The sequence below is a fragment of the Sander lucioperca genome, chromosome 11, assembly GCF_008315115.2.
Source record: "Sander lucioperca isolate FBNREF2018 chromosome 11, SLUC_FBN_1.2, whole genome shotgun sequence".
Taxonomy (NCBI): Eukaryota; Metazoa; Chordata; class Actinopteri; order Perciformes; family Percidae; genus Sander; species Sander lucioperca.
The window spans coordinates 3,007,485-3,026,064 of NC_050183.1; the positions used below are offsets into that span (position 1 = coordinate 3,007,485).

Here is an 18,580-nt window from a genome sequence, read left to right on the forward strand (position 1 = left end):
CGTTAATCATCTAAAGGATGGGTAAATAACAGATGTGTACCCACTCGATCGCTCTCTGGGACATGTTTTCATGCTAATCAAATGTGTTTGGAGCTTGAAACAAGCTAGCGCGGACCGCTGATTAGCTTACAGCGCTAGTTTTCAGGGCAGAAAGACCGTAGCTCCCAAGATGGTGGCCCCCTGTATACGAGAACGCGACTGTCTTTATAATCTCTTTTTAATAAACTGTCCGAACACTTACAAAGTTCTCAATGCTTCGGTTAACATTTAGGGACCCTCATTATGCTACCGTTGAAGTGTGGTGATATTTTGAGCCTTTTTAGTGGTATAAATAGCGATTTGTTTTTACATTCCCTGTGCCCCAAATACTAGCGTGGTAAGCTAATCAGCGGTCCGCGCTAGCTTCTTTAACATGTCCCAGAGAGGACAGAGTGGGTACACATCTGTTATTTAACCCCTAGGTTCGTTTTGCGCCGGAATTGTCTTTATTTTACATTCAAATAGATGCATTATGAACAAAGAGCCGTCATTATTTCCAAGAAATGCTGTGCTGAGTTAGCTAGCTAGCTAACATTAGCGTGTTCTTGCCTTGGAGCAAACGTATGTGTTTTTGTTAATACTGTCGACATTTAGCTAGTTGTGAATGGGGCCTCCCACACTGCTTGATCCACGCCCGGCCTTTCTCCCCTTGCGTTTTAGGTTTCGGGAAGGGAAAAATTCCACCACCCCGTCCAAACTTTTAGGATACCGGTATCGGGTTTGCACAACGCTTCGGCGTACGGTGTTTCCCTCACTCGAAAGCTTGACAGACCTCCCGCGCCTAGTTACGGTTGCTAAGCCACGATTGGCCTGTGGTGGTTTTCGGGCGTGGCTTAGCGAAGGGTCATTAATGGACCACTTGCAGAGTGCTATGAAGACATGAATCAGAGGCACAAAAAACAGTGATCGGTCATTGTGTTTACCAACACCCCCGACCCGTGCCTTGCGACCCCCCGCCCCCACACAAAAAAAAAATGATTTACGAGATCTTCATTTTCAGGTCGGAAAAGCTGGATTTCCGGATTTATCCGGAAGAATCACACCCCTGATAAAACAAGGTACATGCAGTTTGTAGTTAGTTTCTTAAAGGGGTGATAGAATGATTATATAGGGTATTTCACACTGTTCCTTAAGGTCTCCTAATAGGGTATGTAACATTGGTTGGGGTGAAAATGGCCCAGGTGCTGTTCTATTAGCACTAATGCAACCCTGTCAAACAGCCCAAAACTGAATCAAGAGGTTTTCTCCCTTATATGGTATGCTCATGAATATTTATATAAGCTGCGCGCTGATTGGTTGGTTTACAACGTGCCAAGCATCCCCCCCACTGCTGTATTTCAACACCAAAATGTCTGAATCTCAAGAGTAAAATGTGTTCTTTTGCTGTGAAAACAAAATCTATCGATTTTATTCACCCTGTTGTGCGTCAAAATTTGTGAATGGCTTACCTTACATATTTCTCACTTCCTGTCACTGAATTGAGCTGCACTCTGAAACCACACCTTCTCTACCTGCTCCTTTCCAAGCTCCCAGAGTTGATGGAAAATGTGGACGCCCTTCCTAGATGTAATCATCAGATACTCTGCATTTTCAGGATGCAAGATCACAGAGTGACGAGCTAAAACCAACGACTGGCAGAAGCGGGACAGCACCAGCACATAAAGACAATCTTTCTCTGCCTCGTTAAGGGGAAGGACACTTTCCCAGCCCGCGAGGACAGGTCCACCCACCTCTATGGGTGTAGGGTGCTCCGTCATCATGTACATGATAGCGATGGCTAGCTCATAGATGTAGTAGCCACTGTTCATGTCCCCAAAGTCAAGGATGCCAGAAATCCTGTGGCCGTCACTCTCGTCAGGTTGTACAAGCACATTGAGGTCATTGAAGTCACCATGGTTAATGCCTTAGAAAAGAAAAAGAAAATATTGTTTATGGGAACCAAAATACATTATCACTAATGAATACTATACAAGGTGCCAACGAGCTGTGACAAGGGAGGTGAGTAGAAGAGTGCTTGTACTTACCAGCTCCCTTATCCAAATGTTTAAAAGTAAATATCATACTCACACTTGCGGAAATTGGAGCGATTAGGGACCACAGAGGTCTTGTACTGATGAATGACAGACTTCACAGCCTCCTCAAGAGGATCTCCATCTAATAAATTGATGTATGCGTTTAGGAGTGGAACATTTGACAGACTCCATATGAAGTTCTCTCTCTGCAGCACGCCAAGATGAGGGTGCTCCATCTAGGGAAAAAAAACAATACTGAGAGAAGACAAGAAAAAGAAAACTCAAGACAAAACAAGAAAAACAAGACAGAAGTATAAGTAGGATAGTTAAACATGTTTTGCTTAGCAAAGCTTAGCAGTTCTAGATGTCCAGCTTCATGCTTAATGTGTTATGTGGCAGGGAATAATAGGACCCAAACGCAGAGAGCAGGCAGGCAGGAGAAAGTTTGAGCTGAAGATTTCTTTTGACCAAAAGAACAAAAAAAACTCATCAACAAAGAGAGTCCTGAGAGCTGCAGCAGGCAAAAACTTCTTCCAGAAAACAAGAACCGAGAATCCAACAGAACAAGAGAAGTACAAAACTAGGAGCTTGAGACAAAAGGAAATTCAGGAAGCACAGAACCGACTTGAACTGATGCGGGGAGACACGACAGGAACAAACACAAATACACACAAAACGATCAGACAAGAGACAAAGGGAACACAGAGGCTAAATAAACTAGGTAACGAGCAAACACGGGACAGGTGACAGCAGGGCTGGGGAACAGGTGGAGCACATTAGACAATCACACAGGCGGGAAAACACAGAAAGCAAAACTAGACCAGACAAGACAGAAAACAGACTATCAAAATAAAACAGGAAACAGAAATATACACAACAGGGAACCAACAGAACTATACACAACAAAAATATACACAACAGGGAACAGAAATATACACAACAAAATATAATGTAGCAGTAAAGGGCTAATCCTTCATCATATATCCATGTCTTAATTAGATTCTAAATACTAGATACTAAAGAACTCCAATTCAAAACAACACCAGTAGTGGTAGATATTGTCACTTAAGAGAATTTCATAAAACAATCTTAAAGGTTTGTCTTGAGAAGTGACTTTCACATAGTGCCGCGCGTTGTTGTCACAACAATTCAGGAATTCAGATTTCTTGGTATTATAAATTAAAGTAATGAATGTAGTAAGTAATGATCTAAACTAAAGTTTCACAGGGGTGTTATCATTATACCTCTTGTAGGATTTTGTCCATTCTGGCTGCCGTCTTGCCGGTTTCATAGAGTAACTGTGGTGTTAAAGGAACCTTGGAAATAGTGATTCCAGGCAAATAAGTCAGCAGCCGCACCAGGTACTTCTGACAGCCATAGCCACAATCTGCCAAAGATAAAGACAGGATTAATGTAACAGCCAGTGCACCAAAACGTACTTCCCATACGTAGATATTCAACTGCAGCAAGCCCACTTAACATAATTTCGAGCAAAACCCATCACAACAGTGGATCTACAATATTAGCCTAATATCAGTTCACACATAGGCTTATCGTCGTGTTAGTTGTAGTGGGTGACTTAGTATCCAACAAGCTATTCAACAAGCTAGGTAACATTATAATCACTAACCAGTCCCTCCAGGATTTCGCGATCGCGCCAATTCATGCAAATTCAACCAATCACCGCGAGCTTGGTGCGACTCGCAATTTTGACCAATCACTGCAACTTTTCCACAAATTTGACCAATAACCTGAAGTTTCCCGCGACTTCAACCAATCCCAGCAGTCCCACGTGCACTCTGAGAGCCAATGAACAAGCGGGAGTGAGAACGGGTTGATCATTTCCTTGTTTGTGATATGAAGACGAGACGTGTGTGACTTGAACATCTCACATTTACCAACTAAACGTACAGCGAAAGACCGTGCAAAACATTTCAGACCGTCCTGCAACCTGTATACATTTTAACATCAATGTACGCTGTAACGATTTAAAAGTCGCTGAAGTTGCTGCCGTTTCAATCCTGACTGTCGGCTCTCTGCGGCGGGTGGGGCTGCTGCTCCGTTCCCCCCGTGACTGACGCGCGCACACACACACACACAAACACACACAAACAACACAATAACGAGCGCAGCGCTCGTTATTGTAAGTGCGTCGGATGATAAGTTAAAGTCCAATAAGTACTTTATCAAACTGTATGAATGTGTGGCCCAGCCCAGGATAGGAAATTAACTAACAATGTAATGATAAACAAGCCACTGACTGATATGTTCAAATTTGATTCATTCAATAATTTATAATTTTTTGTCTTAAATCCACCAGCCATTTTCATATTATACCAACATTTGCAGCATCCTGAGCCTTTTTGGTAAGGTTACTAGGAAATCTCAGCCTAGAGTAGTTTTATTCTCCCCAAAACAACCTTTTTATTTTTAAATAACTATACAAAAAAAAAAAAAATCGCAACTTATTTTGCAAGTTTCACTGTCTCCTGCAACTTCATTGTAACAAACATACAAAAGACATTGCAACTTTTTTACAAAAGCTCTTGCGAAAACAGGCATTTTGGGCCGCAACAATCTCAAAAAAAGGCCGCGAAATCCTGGAGGGACTGGCTAACATAGCGGAATCTTGGAAAAATACATTGGTTAGGGACCTTTCGGTATTTATGGAATGGACCACCGGAGGAAAATAAGTGGCTTGTTTGGTGCATATTTTTTCATTTAGCTCTTAGTCTCGGCCCTCCTTCACTACCAGATGGGTCTGACCCATGAGTTTGCTGGGGGGCAGGGGGAGCACTGCATTGTTTAAAAAATGAGTGGAATAATTACATCTGGAATGACCAGATATTTTATAAATATCTTAAATAACACAAAACAACTGAATGGTGGTAGGTAATACATCAGATTTTATATACTGCTTTAGTAAAAAAAATATTACCTGGCTGACGATGGGAGCAGCAGGACGCAAAAAACGAAAATTACTGTTGCACTAGTCTGGACATCTTGCCGTGCCAACCTTGCAATAAAGGTTTCCTAAATGCCATGTATATACATGTGATGTCAGCTTACTAATTGATTGTGGGTTTTGTGTAGATTTGGACTTTTATACGTTTATTCCACTTTGTTTAAACGGCGAAGTGCAGCGGCCTTGTTCACCTGTTTGGAGCTGGCTGGTGAATGTGACGCTCGTATCGGCCTTGCTGGATACACCGTGTCATTTACCTTTTTGTGGATCTACTTATCTCTGTGGATTACTTTTTTTTCCGTGTCATTGGATGACGGCAAGATACGGATCTTTTTTCTCAACGTGTCTTAATGTTTTATGGTGTGACTGCGCTTTGTTTCTGCGTTTGGAGAGGCATCTCAACAGACTGTAGGTCGAACACTGATTGTTCACGTTACATTTTAGTTGAATTTAAGCGTCTGTCTATTGCGTTCCAAGACAGCTGTGCCGCGATTGGATTTCATAAGGGCGAATTGTTAAATTGTTACAATGTAATGTAAAATCTGCTTTAAAAATAAACATATGTTTTGGAATATAATGTTCAGCTTCGGCAGCTTTACCTATGTGCTAAAATATACAATGACTGAGGAAGCCTAGTGACGAGTCCATAGCAACCAGTGTTGAATTTGTTATTTCCCATTGTCCTTTGCTGAATGGTCTCAATGTTTTATTGTTTTATTTCATGTGAATACTAGTTTACTAGAGGAGTAACTTAGTATTTGAAGTAATGCAGTAATGCAGGAAGTGTGCATTTAGTTTCCATGCTTATTGTGTTTCCACAACAATGTTAGTGAGTAAATCTACTGAAATGGCCACCACACCATAACAGAGGAGTGTGATGTGTAAGATGAGAATGCAGAGGTTAACTTGTGTATGTCATAGCTGTAAAAAATCAAATGGCATCTGTACTTCTTTGCTAAGCGCAAACTAGCACATAAGGGGAGGGTTATGCCTCTTTTTCAAATCATTTTGGAGGGTCATAGAAAAATTATTACTGGCGAGAGGAGGGTCAAGTCTTTTTAGCCTAAAGGTCCCAAAACTCCTCCGGTGGCCCCTTAAATAAATAACTAACAGTCCCTTATGCTCATATTTTGTCATGACTAATTTATTTATGACTCAGCATTATCTGTATTAGAGAAAATAATCACTTCATCCAATGTTTAAAGTGAATTAAAGCATTGCCAACCTACTTACTGGAGTTCCACAACAACACATATCCCATACAAGTATAATTCTGGCTGTATTATACGTGCCCCCTTCAAAAATTGCAATTATTGTCCCCCCTCAAACTGTTAGATTAAATGTACGCCCATGTCAGCATGAGCAAACACACTCACAGATGGAGAATCCTGTGGATTTGTTACTGTCAAGTGTCAATTTAAATTGAAGCTGACAGATCTATGCACCAGTTATTGTTTAATTGCATACAATATGCATATAAAAACTGCAGCTGCAGTATGTGTGCTGCTGTACACTACAAGATACGCTCGCCTATAATAATGCTCAATTTTCTGATGGCCTATGATGTGTACAGTACAATCTATCTTTGCAGCCAAATTAGAGGACATTTCCCTTTTTGAGTGTTATATGACATTATTCATCAGGTGTGACCTGTGTGACTGGTCTCATACCTACTTCTTCCAGGCTCATGAGCTGTCCGGAGGCAGTGGGCAGGGCTGTTTGGGCAGGGAGTCCATGCTGGTGCAGGACGGTCATTGCATAGTTCTGCATCTCAATCAGGGCAGAGTTCTTACTGTCTTCTGAATTCATTATCTTCAGGACGTACTCGCCACCCTCGATATCCGCCACATAGACATTCTGGTCATCGTAGCTCTGCAGAGAGCGGATTTCTGAAGGCGTCAGCCTGAAGACCCTCTTCACTATCTCAACCACCTGAGACTGGCTGAAGTTGGGCTTGGCATGCTTCGATGACATTATTGCTGATATTCATGAAACAAAAGCATCACAGTAACCTATTGTAAATTTATAACAATTGAAAATACAAATTTTAGTCTGAAAATGCCAAAAGGGGTGTTAGCACACTCCATGCCTCTTTAGGAATAATATAAATATTTTTTGCTATTATTATTTTATGACTAATGTTGTGTGATTCCCCTTAATAGTGCTGAAGTGGTTTGTAAATTCATAATTGTTTTTCGATCAGCAGTCGATTAATTAACAATTTCATTATTCCATGACTTTAAAATAATTTATTGAAAAAAAACGACACAGATGTGAAAAGTCCAGCTTCTCCAATGTGAGGATTTGCAGTTTTATCATGTCTTTGATAAAAGCTAATAAAAATACGACTTCTTAGGCTCTGGGAACCTGTGATGGCCATCTGTCCCTTTTTTCTGATTTAGTATAGGCCTACACTGAATGATCACTAAAATGGAAAAATTTAATTGGTTGCAGCCCAACTTCTCTCTCTCTCTCTTTTTTTTATATATATATATACACACATATAAATATAAATATATATATATATATATACATACATAAGTTTGAGCTCCACTTAAAAACAACTACTGCACCACTGCTGGGGATGGGAAAGTTCCAAACATCTTAATGTGAACGGTATCATCTCCGGGACACAGTCTGGCTTTCGATCTGGGTGTAATTGTGTTACAGCTACTACAAAAGGTACTCAATGACATTACATCCAAATTAGATACCAAACAACACTGCGCTGCTATGTTTATTGACCTTGCCAAAGCTTTTGACTCCGTGGACCACAACACACTCAAACACAGACTTAGCAGCATTGTTGTCACTGATCACTCACTGGTTTGGTTTTCCAATTATCTCTCTCACCGGGTGCAACGTGTAGGATTTGAATACCTTTTGCAATCTAAGGTCAAGGCCAAACTCGGCTTCCTTTACAGAAACCGCTCCACTTTCACCACTTCTGCCAAAGTCACTATCATTCAAATGACCATTCTACCTATTATGGTGACACTATACAGGGTTGCTTGCAAGACCACTCTATCAAAACGCCATTTTGATGCTACCAAGCCATCACCTCCCGTTAGCATTCCATTGACTGCCATTCATTTGGGCGCCACTTTGACAGTGAATAACTTTACATCTAAAGCGTTTAAAGACTCTATTTGTCCATTGTTTATTTCTAAAGAAACACAACAATGTATAAAAGGCTCCATTACCTTGTATCTCACGTTATGGCTCCGTAGCAGACGTTTTTATAAAAATAGGCTAACGATTGTGTCATAACCACGCGACTTACTGTCGCACAGAAGAGAAATTACTGTATAGTACAGGAGAAGCGCGCAGGCAGTTTCGTCTCACATTAGCTGTTTAAGTGTAATTACTAAAGTTAACTAGCATTGTAGTTAGCAAAAATTTGCTTGTGCCCATGTTATCTCCTTACATATACCCACGCTCTTCGTCTCTGCAAGATTGGGAATGATTGAGATTTCTCTTGGCACAGCTACCAGAAGACTTACAACTTTCAGACAGGTTGCCCACGTCACATTTACGTCTTCGAGCTCAGTTGGAGGCTGCGCAGTAATGCTAGCCATCACCGGGAAAAGTGCTTATAATGGCCTTCACTGGTCTCCGTCCAGAGCAACGGGATCTGTTGGTCCATTTTATATATGTCAATGATCACGACCATGTGAACGCTGGCAGCCGGAAAAACAACGTAATCACGGGGGCGGTCCCTGATATTCCCAGGTGGCATGTACGCAGCTGTTAACATATAGACTAATATGTTGTTAAATTGTGTTCTTACACTGGTACAGTCATGCCCTATGAGAGATGTACAACTGCGCATGTGCAGAATAAAAAGAAGAGAGGACATTACCCCGTTCTGGTTGATACACCAAAAGATGAACATGTGTGTTTATTCCTCCGTTAAGTAGCTAAACCGGTATTCCTGTCCTAAAGATGACAGCACCAACAGGTTATGGGCCCAGAAGGGAACATGGAAGCCGATGGAATAGATTATGTTTCGACGGAGATGAAAAATACTACGAGTTATGGGAGACAAAGTTTTTGGGGCACTTGCGTTTGCTAGGGCTAAAGGCCGCCATATTGAGCGAGGATGAAGATGAAGCAGACGGAGAGAAAAATGAAGAAGCCTACGCCGAATTGGCGCTGTACGTGCCCTCGTTTCCACAGGACATTTTCTCTGTTAAAGCAGCGACAGCCAACAGAGCTTCAGTCAACTTTCGACAGGGATGTAACAAGCTCATCCACAAGAACGGTACCACTTTTGACATCGAGGAGTACGATAGACTTTACTATCTTAACACTGTAAGTGATGAAAGTGATGATAGATGTTATGGGTGCTATGATATTCACACATGGCACAAAATTCTTGGCCACTGTAATTTTGAGGATGTGTCAAAGTTAGAAAATGTGACAGAGGGAATGAAAATCACAGGTAAGATTGACAAATCTACCCTAAACTGTGAAATCTGCACACAGGGGAAATTCGTCCAGAGCAGAAACAGAGAGCCTGATGAAAAGGCAAAAGCGGCACTTGAGCTTGTGCACACTGACCTTTCTTTTCCAGCTCTCAGCGAAGGCGGTCGCTTTTTTTCTCCCTCTCCCTCCCAGGCCTACCCTGCTTGCTATCTTGTCTTGTGTTGTCTGTTGTTAACTTTTTAGAGACTCTCCCTGCAAGGCTCTACAAATACCTAAAAATCATGGAATTGATTAACTGGTCTCTCAAAGCAATTGACACTGTATTCTCGAGGAGGAGCACTGGTTCGGGTGAGCCAGCATGTCCTGATGGGACGTTTGCTGCGGGGTATACGATGGACGGCTGGGAGAAATGGCGTGTCGTGTGTCTCTCTGCTCTTTCCGTGGAGGACGTTGAGGATATCTACCTATTTGGAACCCTGATAACTGGAATGTTGCTGATTGGAGGATGCTTCGCTCTGGTTTATCGAAAAATTGGAAAGACTTTGGTAGCTGTCCAAAGCCCAAGGAAGCTGCCTGGCCTGACTGAAGCTGTCGAAAAAGCGATCAGTTCGCAAACTGGAACTATTAATCGCGTGATGGAAAACAACATGGTAATGACCCGCGGCTTGGATACCATCATGAGGAAGGTCATGGATTTGGAAAGAAAAATTGACCAGTTGAACAGTTGAACAATAGAATGTATGTCTAAATTAGAGCAGCCATTCGTGTAGACAAAACAAATTTAATCTTTCGGCTCCCTTATCCTGAACGGCCTTGCCAAGGCCGTTTCTTGGAACAAACAGTCACCCTGTTGGGGCTCTGCAAGCAAGACTCTCTTGGTTCCTCCCCCGTCTTCCCCACTGCCTGCTGATTGTCGTATCGGTTCTGGACTGTTCAAGGGTGTCACCACGGCAACGTGCTGTGTTATCGCTATAACATTCTGCGGACTGGGACACTAGTGGGACTGCCGGGCTGTGCGTTTCTCAGCAGGCCAAACTCCCCCAACCTACCCTCTCCCCAGTCCCACGCCTTCGCCGCTAAATGTGTAACTGTACATTTATGTTATGTTATGTTATGTTCAGCAGTGCAAATGTACTGCTTGTGTGCTATGTGCTGAGGTGTTTTTTCCTGTTCCCACACTGTTCTTATCTTTATGAGGATAGTCTGAGAGTTGCTTTTTTTTCCCTCTCCTCTCCTTCATGTCATGCTGTATCTGTCCCTGCTATGTTATGTTATGTATGTGATTATTATTATTATTCAGTCAACTAATAAGCAAAATACCAGTGCAACAGTGCAAATATACTGTTTGCGTGCTTTAAATGTGCTCCTGCGAGAGTTGTGTTGAATGTTTTGGATGTAAAGCGCTTTGAGCTGCACTCTGTGTATGAAAGGCGCTATACAAATAAAGCTATGATGATGATGACAGCCAACGGAGCTTCAGTCAACTTTCGACAGGGATGTAACAAGCTCATCCACAAGAACGGTACCACTTTTGACATCGAGGAGTACGATAGACTTTACTATCTTAACACTGTAAGTGATGAAAGTGATGATAGATGTTATGGGTGCTATGATATTCACACATGGCACAAAATTCTTGGCCACTGTAATTTTGAGGATGTGTCAAAGTTAGAAAATGTGACAGAGGGAATGAAAATCACAGGTAAGATTGACAAATCTACCCTAAACTGTGAAATCTGCACACAGGGGAAATTCGTCCAGAGCAGAAACAGAGAGCCTGATGAAAAGGCAAAAGCGGCACTTGAGCTTGTGCACACTGATTTGGCTGGCCCTATTGAGCCAGAGGCAAAAGATGGGTTCAGATACACTCTAGCATTTACGGATGATTATTCAGGGGCAGTTTTTGTGTATTTCCTAAAAGCAAAGAGTGATACTGTAAAAGCTACTGAGAAGTTTATTGCTGATGTGGCCCCTTATGTGAAAATAAAGTGTGTCAGGTCAGATAATGGCACAGAGTTCACAGCCAAAGAGTTCCAGTCACTGCTCAGTAAGAATACCATAAGACATGAAACTTCAGCCCCTTACTCACCCCATCAAAATGGGACCGCTGAGAGAAACTGGAGAACACTGTTTGAAATGGCAAGATGCATGCTGCTTGAGAGCAATCTACCAAAGAACTTGTGGACATATGCTGTAATGACTGCTGCAGTAATTTGCAATAGGTGTTATAATAAGCGTGTAGGACAGACTCCACACTACATGTTTACTGGGAGAAAACCTGATCTTTCAAAGATGAAAGAATTTGGATCTGTTTGCTATGCATACAGACAGAACAAGAAAAAAGTTGGACTCAAGATGTGAAAAGGGTATTTTTGTCAGGTATGATAAAAATAGCCCAGCATACGTGGTCTACTACCCAGACACTGGAAAAGTTCTTAAAAACAGATTAGTCAAGTTCATTACAAAAAGTGTAGTCGAACGCCAAACTCAGACAGATTTGGAAATGAGTAATGATCTTCATGGGAAGAGATTTGAATCCCCCATGCCAAAAGCCAAGAAGGCAGATCAAAATTCCGAAGAGACACAAGATGTGCAAATCGAGACTTCAGAGAGTCACACAGACACGCTGAGACAAGAGAGCGAAAATAGTCTGAGTCCACGCTATCCAGACAGAGCGAGGAAGAAACCTCAGTACTTAAAAAACTATGAGTGTAAAGTGAAGTGTGATGACCAGATATCACCTACTGTTGACTACTGCTACAGAGTAATGTGTAATGCACCACAAACCTTCAAAGAAGCAATGACTTCACCAAAATCAGAGATTTGGGCTACTGCTATGAAGGAGGAGATGGATTTCCTTAGGGAAAATGATACATTCACATTGACCATGCTGCCAGAGGGTAAAAATACAGTGGGGGGCAGGTGGGTCTATGCGGTCAAAAACAATTCAGATGAGACTGAGACATACAAGGCAAGATATGTTGCAAAGGGGTATAGTCAAGTGGCAGGAATAGACTATAAGGAGACTTTTTCTCCAACTGCAAATATGACATCAGTACGCTGTTTGATGCAGCTAGCAGCTCAGTATGACTTAGAGTTACATCAGATGGATGTCAAAACAGCATATCTACATGCTCCTATTGACTGTGAAGTGTACATGGAGCAACCAGAAGGTTTTGAAGTCAGGTCAGATACACATGAGCAACTAGTCTGCAAACTGAACAAGTCACTATACGGCCTGAAACAGTCAGGAAGGAACTGGAACAAAATGTTGCATGATCACCTTAGTGAAAATGGTTTTACACAGAACCCAGCTGATCACTGCGTTTATAACAAACAAACTGCAACAGAAAGGATCATTTTGATAATTTGGGTCGATGATCTAATTATCGCTGCTAGTGATAGTGACTCACTCACAAGTGTAAAAGAAATGTTAAGTGAAAAATTTAAGATGAAAGATCTTGGGAGGCTTAAACATTTCCTAGGCATTGATTTTACACAAAGTGAAGGGAAAATAAAGATGAACCAAACAAGGTACATAATCAAGATACTGGAAAGGTTTGGTATGTCAGACTGTAAAACAAGGTCAACACCATGTGAACAAAAACAAAACTTTGATGGTGATGGTGAACCTATTGATTCAAAAAGGTATTGTGAAGTGATAGGCAGCTTGATACATGTGATGACATGTACAAGACCGGATATCAGTTGGATCGTCAGCAAGCTGTCACAATACCTATCAGAACCAAAAGAGCAACACTGGATAACCGCTAAACATGTGTTGAGGTACTTAAAGGGGACAATGAATCAGGAGTTGTGTTACAAAAAAGGGGTGGAAAAACTCAATCTTGTAGCATATAATGACGCTGATTGGGCAGCAGATCAAAGTGAGAGACGAAGCATAACAGGGTATTGTTTTAGTTTAACTAAATGTGGACCTGTTGTTTCATGGTGGTCTAAGAAGCAGCCAACAGTAGCTTTATCTACATGTGAAGCAGAGTACATGGCACTGGCTGCTACTACACAAGAAAGTTTGTACCTTGTACAGTTATTGGGCGAGATGGATAGTGAGTGCCAATATGCACCAGTAACAATCTTTGAAGATAACCAAGGTGCAATTGCTCTGTCAAAGAACCCAGTATGTCGTCAGAGATGTAAACATGTTGACATCAGATATCATTTCATTCGATCTGCACTCAGTGATGGTAAAATAAGTATTGAATATTGTCCAACGGCAGACATGGTTGCAGATGTTTTGACTAAACCTGTAACGAAGTACAGAAATGAAAAATTCTTGGGTTATATGTTTGGAATATAAACCGACATTTGTGAGATGTATAACTGTAAGCTCAATGTGTTGATAAAGTTTAGGTTGAATACGACTTGTACAGTATAAGAGCAAGTGGGGGTGTTAACATATAGACTAATATGTTGTTAAATTGTGTTCTTACACTGGTACAGTCATGCCCTATGAGAGATGTACAACTGCGCATGTGCAGAATAAAAAGAAGAGAGGACATTCCCCCGTTCTGGTTGATACCATGGATGTATTAAGAGAACTGGATACAGTGTTCGGCGGGAAGCCCCGTACATTCCAATGAGAGTGCTCAAAAGCGCATAAAGCAAACATGGAGCCATAGACTGTATATAAGAATGGACCAACAGATCCCGTTGCTCTGGACGGAGACCAGTGAAGGCCTTTAGAAGCACTTTTCCGGTGAGCGCTGAGCGTTACTGCGCAGCCTCCAACTGAGAGAAACAACGTAAATGTGACGTGAGCAACATGTCTGAAAGTTGTGAGTCTTCTGGTAGCTGTGCCAAGACAAATCTCAATCATTCCGAATCTTGCAGAGACGGAGAGCGTAGGTATATGTAAGGAGATAACGTGGACACAGGCTAATTATTGCTAACTAAAATGCTAGTTAACATTAGTAATTACACTTAAACAGCTAATGTAAGTCCAAACTGCCTGCAAGCTTCTCCTGTACTATACGGTAATTCCTCTACTATGCGACAGTAAGTCGCGTGGTTATGACACAATCGTTAGCCTATTTTTACAAAAACGTATCGTGTTTCTTTAGAAATAAACAATGGACAAATAAAATCTTTAAACGCTTCAGATGTAAAGTTATTCGCTGTCAAAGTGACGCCAAAATGAATGGCAGTCAATGGGATGCTAACGTCGGGTGATCGCTTTGTAGCATCAAAATGGCGCCATAGGAGATTCGAGCTCTGGAGCGAAGCTTGTCACTGCCCGATGTGAGTCGAGTGCAGATGTGAGTCGCGCATGCTCAGATTTAAACTGTTTACGGCATAACGCGTCATACTGAAATTTGTGAAATCTATAAAATAATAAATGTTTCTCTTTACATACAATAACAGAAGATGGTAATCATTTCAAAAACGTTGTAGCTATCTATGACTGTTTGGTTGCTAACGTTAGCTCAAAATGCCATTCAAGTGACAGACTTTGTTGTGTTTCATTGCTAACTTTTAGCTAGCAGTCATTTCAAAAACGTTTTGGCTATCTATGACTGTTTGATTGCTAACGTTAGCTCAAAACGCCATTAAGTGACAGCCTTTACTGGGTTTGATTGCTAACTTGTAGCCAGCAGCAGCAGTCATTTCAAAAACGTTTTAGCTATCTATGATTGTTTGATTGCTAACGTTAGCTCATAGACTGTGCGTTAGCTCAAAAATCCGTTAGCATCTTGTAGGCTACTTGTCGCAAAGTGACGCATGCGCGACTCACATCTGCACTCGACTCACATCGGGCAGTGACAAAGCTTACTCCCTTGCATGGAGCTCGGCTCTTCCGCATTGTTGGCCCATAACGCTGGTTGGCTCACGATGGGCATGCGCACTAGCAACAATTTGTTTGCGTTGTCGTAGCAACCGGTAGCAATATGCGCGTTCATGAGCTTCTCTGTCGTGTCTCTTACAATTGGCGAACTCATGAACTCGCCGTTTTCATTGTCTAAAATATTCACTAACGTTAAACACTGTGTCTTCGTTGTTCCCTATGCTTAGCTAAATAAACGATAGATGTATTTAGCTAGACAACCAAGGAGATTTAATAATTATGTTGTGCTACTAGCTAGCTCCCTACTAACTAGCGCTAGCTAGCTGTTAGCCTGCAGTTTCGTGAACAGAGCTCATCCATGGCTTCAGCTCACAGTGTGTCGAGTCGAGTCGAGGCGAGTCGAGCAGGTACCATGTAATGGAAAAACTCGGCGCTCTTCCTGGGGGCTTGGTTGATACACCAAAAGATGAACATGTGTGTTTATTCCTCCGTAAAGTAGCTAAACCGGTATTCCTGTCCTAAAGATGACAGCACCAACAGCAGCATTGGTGCGCTTGCATAACTGCAGTGTGAAACCAAAACGTACCGGATCAAATGTATACAATGCAACAAAAACATGAACCTTGGTCCGGACCTTGGTTAGGACTTTCAGGTGTGAAAACGCCCTAAAATAGCTTGGTAAGTGACGCTCTTGTATTCAACACACTGGATGGTACGCTATAAATACATACATGAATCAACAGCCAAAACTCCTAATAGCATACATTATTCACGTCAGTAAACCTACCTCACTGTGAAAAAAACACCAGGGAATGATAGATCAACGTTATGTGGTGTGTCCTCCGTTAGCGTTAAACTACTGTACACGTGAACTCGGACCTGAACCTGATTATCTTCATAAACAGTTATATCTAATGGCGAAGGTTTTGCACAATATGGTCCAGCTGCAGCTTGCGTCCGCTCACGCCACGCCCCCGCTCACGCCACGCCCCTTATTTTCTTCGCCTTCAAAATAAAAGCCAGTTTGGGGTGGAACTATAGAATGTCAGTTCATATTGTATTGGATTCGTTTTTTTAATTTGCTAATACATAATACATTGAACTGCAAACAACAATCATCAGTTCATGTTGTATTGGATTAGTTTTTTTTTATTTGCTAATTTATAATACAAACAACAAAACTTCAAATATGTATTTAAAAAAAATCTATATCCGTAGTATAATTTCAATCCCTCTCACCACTGCATAGATGCTTGGAAATGTATGCATTTGACTTTGTTTTAAAGATGTGGGGTCAGAAGTGGAGGAAGAATAAGATATTGATGACAGGAGGAAGGAAATAACAGGATTATTTGGCAATGGGAAAGAAACAGGGGACAATGCCTTAGTTAAGGGAGTTTTTCCTCGCTACTGTCACACTAAATGCTTGCTCTTGGGGGAATTACTGGAATTGTTGGTCTTTGTAAATTATAGAATGTGGTCTAGACCTACTCTATCTGTAAAGTGTCTTGAGATAACTCTTGTTATTTTATACTATAAATAAAATTGACTTGAATGAGATAATTTGTTGCTAATAACATTTTATTCAAAAACAAAATCAAAACATATGGTATGTATGTCACAAACAGCAGATTACTTACAGTAAGGCTTAGAAGAACATGTTTGGCACAGTTAAAAGCCAACAAGTAAGAGTGTTTTTTTAAGGTGAAGTTAGAAAGAATATCAATCAATAGAGAGTCAATAGACAGAGCCTGTTAACTTTCTCTAGGTCAAACACAGAAAATTGTTAAGAGTCAGGAAATAAGGCAGGACTGCCTGATTAAAACTACTTGACAAGACAAAATAAAGCAGATAGGTTTTATGCTTTGGACTAAATAATATAACTTTGGGTTTATTCTCATTCTGCTGTAAAAACGTTTCAGTCAACCAGGCTCCTGGAGATGATAATAATTGGTTAGTTTACTGTAATTATTAGGCTCCAAAGGTACATACTGTAGGTAAATCCGTTCCTGTACCTGTCTATTCTTGTTTTGCACAAGATAATATGTTGTGCACAACTAGGATAATAAATAAATGAAGGGGAAGGACCGAATCCTCTGATTCTGATGATTATGCACTGGTGAAATCACAGTAATAAACATAATATAATTATATTGTGATAACGTTTTGACTTATATACTAATGAGCTATAACACTATTTAGGAGAAGAGAAGTGAAGCCGGATAGGCTTCACAGCTACAGACTGTTTAGCTTCAATGTTTCACCTGTTCAACATGTCTGGACTGTGGGAGGAAGGAAGGAAACCCACACGGACATGGGAGAGATCGTGACTGTACTGTAAGTAAACACAACCACATGCAAACACATGCTGCTGAACACAGAAAGACCCCCGCTGGTTTGAAACAAGAACATTCCTGCAGTAAAAGTGCTGAACACTGAGTCAACCATGAAGATGTGGATGTAAATATATATGAGAGGACATGTTAGATTGACATGAATGGGGCTGGGTAGGGATTTGCCTTCTTGTAGTTTTTCTTCATCTTATTCATCTGTTCTCCATCAAACCCTCCTTATTTTGTGAGAGTAATTGTTGTGTTCCGAACAACCTTATGTAAGTATTTTAGAGTTTTTGGTACCCTGGTGATCAATGAACAATCTTTTTCACCATCTCTCTTCGGGTTGACCTCTGGTCTGAGAAGATGAACCTGTTCTTCTCTCAGAAATTCCCGTCTCTCTTAAAGTTTTCACTTATCCAAATATTTCAAAATCTACTGGATGGATTGACACAACGTTTGGTGCACACATAGCTCAGGGTGTCTCTAGGGTCACAGCAAAGTCCCAGCTTATTGGAGGACACAAAAAGGTGGGTGACAGCAGCTGTGTTTGTTGCATGGGTAGGTCCTGGTAATGCAACTACTGTCTGTGTGTGTTCTCCTTTTCCTGGGCTGGTCGCAATAGAGTACATCTGAGTAGAAGGCTCTCTCTAGATTGAAGCACTAAAAGAGAAAAAGAGAGTAAATAAATGCAGCAAGTACGTATTAAATTATTTTTTCACACCCCTTTGTTACATAAAAAGAATAGTAATTGTATTATTTATTTGTTACATAAATCTAATTTTCCTTTTTCAGATGCTCAGAGCTATTTGTTAAAAGTTCAATGACAAAGTAAATGTCCTGGGGAGCATGTGTCAGGGTGTACATACAAAGTAATCAGTTCTGTTTCTTCTGATGTTTAAAATACATCTGACAATGCAGTAATGATGTTGTGAAATGTCATGTAGCAATAATAATGAAGCCAGATATGCCAGACCGCATTATTATTTTACTATTATTA

The 18,580-nt window shown here is 41.1% G+C and overlaps 1 protein-coding gene across 4 annotated transcripts; it reads right to left on the reverse strand.

Annotated features, from left to right (window-relative positions):
* Positions 1-1,093: 1,093 nt before the first annotated feature.
* On the reverse strand, positions 1,094-16,146 carry hykk.2 (hydroxylysine kinase, tandem duplicate 2). Of its 4 annotated transcripts, none has more exons than XM_031307481.1 (6): positions 16,035-16,144; positions 6,687-7,011; positions 3,296-3,438; positions 2,107-2,287; positions 1,489-1,942; positions 1,094-1,454 (listed from the first exon to the last, which is right to left on the reverse strand). In XM_031307481.1, the coding sequence occupies exons 2-5, from the start codon at positions 6,988-6,990 to the stop codon at positions 1,500-1,502; spliced, it is 1,071 nt and encodes a 356-aa protein (XP_031163341.1). In that variant the 5' UTR covers positions 6,991-7,011; positions 16,035-16,144; the 3' UTR covers positions 1,094-1,454; positions 1,489-1,499. The 4 variants fall into 4 exon arrangements, with proteins under 4 accessions (XP_031163341.1, XP_035863507.1, XP_035863509.1 ...); XM_036007614.1 differs by having other exon boundaries at positions 1,094-1,449; positions 1,484-1,942; XM_036007616.1 differs by having other exon boundaries at positions 1,094-1,942; positions 6,687-6,995; positions 16,035-16,146.
* Between the last annotated feature and the right edge of the window lie 2,434 nt (positions 16,147-18,580).

Bases quoted from the DNA above. Each gene is read 5' to 3' on its own strand.
- hykk.2 (XM_036007616.1), bottom strand. From the start codon at position 6,990: ATGTCATCGAAGCATGCCAAGCCCAACTTCAGCCAGTCTCAGGTGGTT. The intron at 3,439-6,686 runs GTATGAGACCAG...TATCTTTGGCAG, and splicing joins CATGAGCCTGGAAGAAGTAG to ATTGTGGCTATGGCTGTCAG. The intron at 1,943-2,106 runs GTGAGTATGATA...TTCTTTTCTAAG, and splicing joins TCGCTCCAATTTCCGCAAGT to GCATTAACCATGGTGACTTC.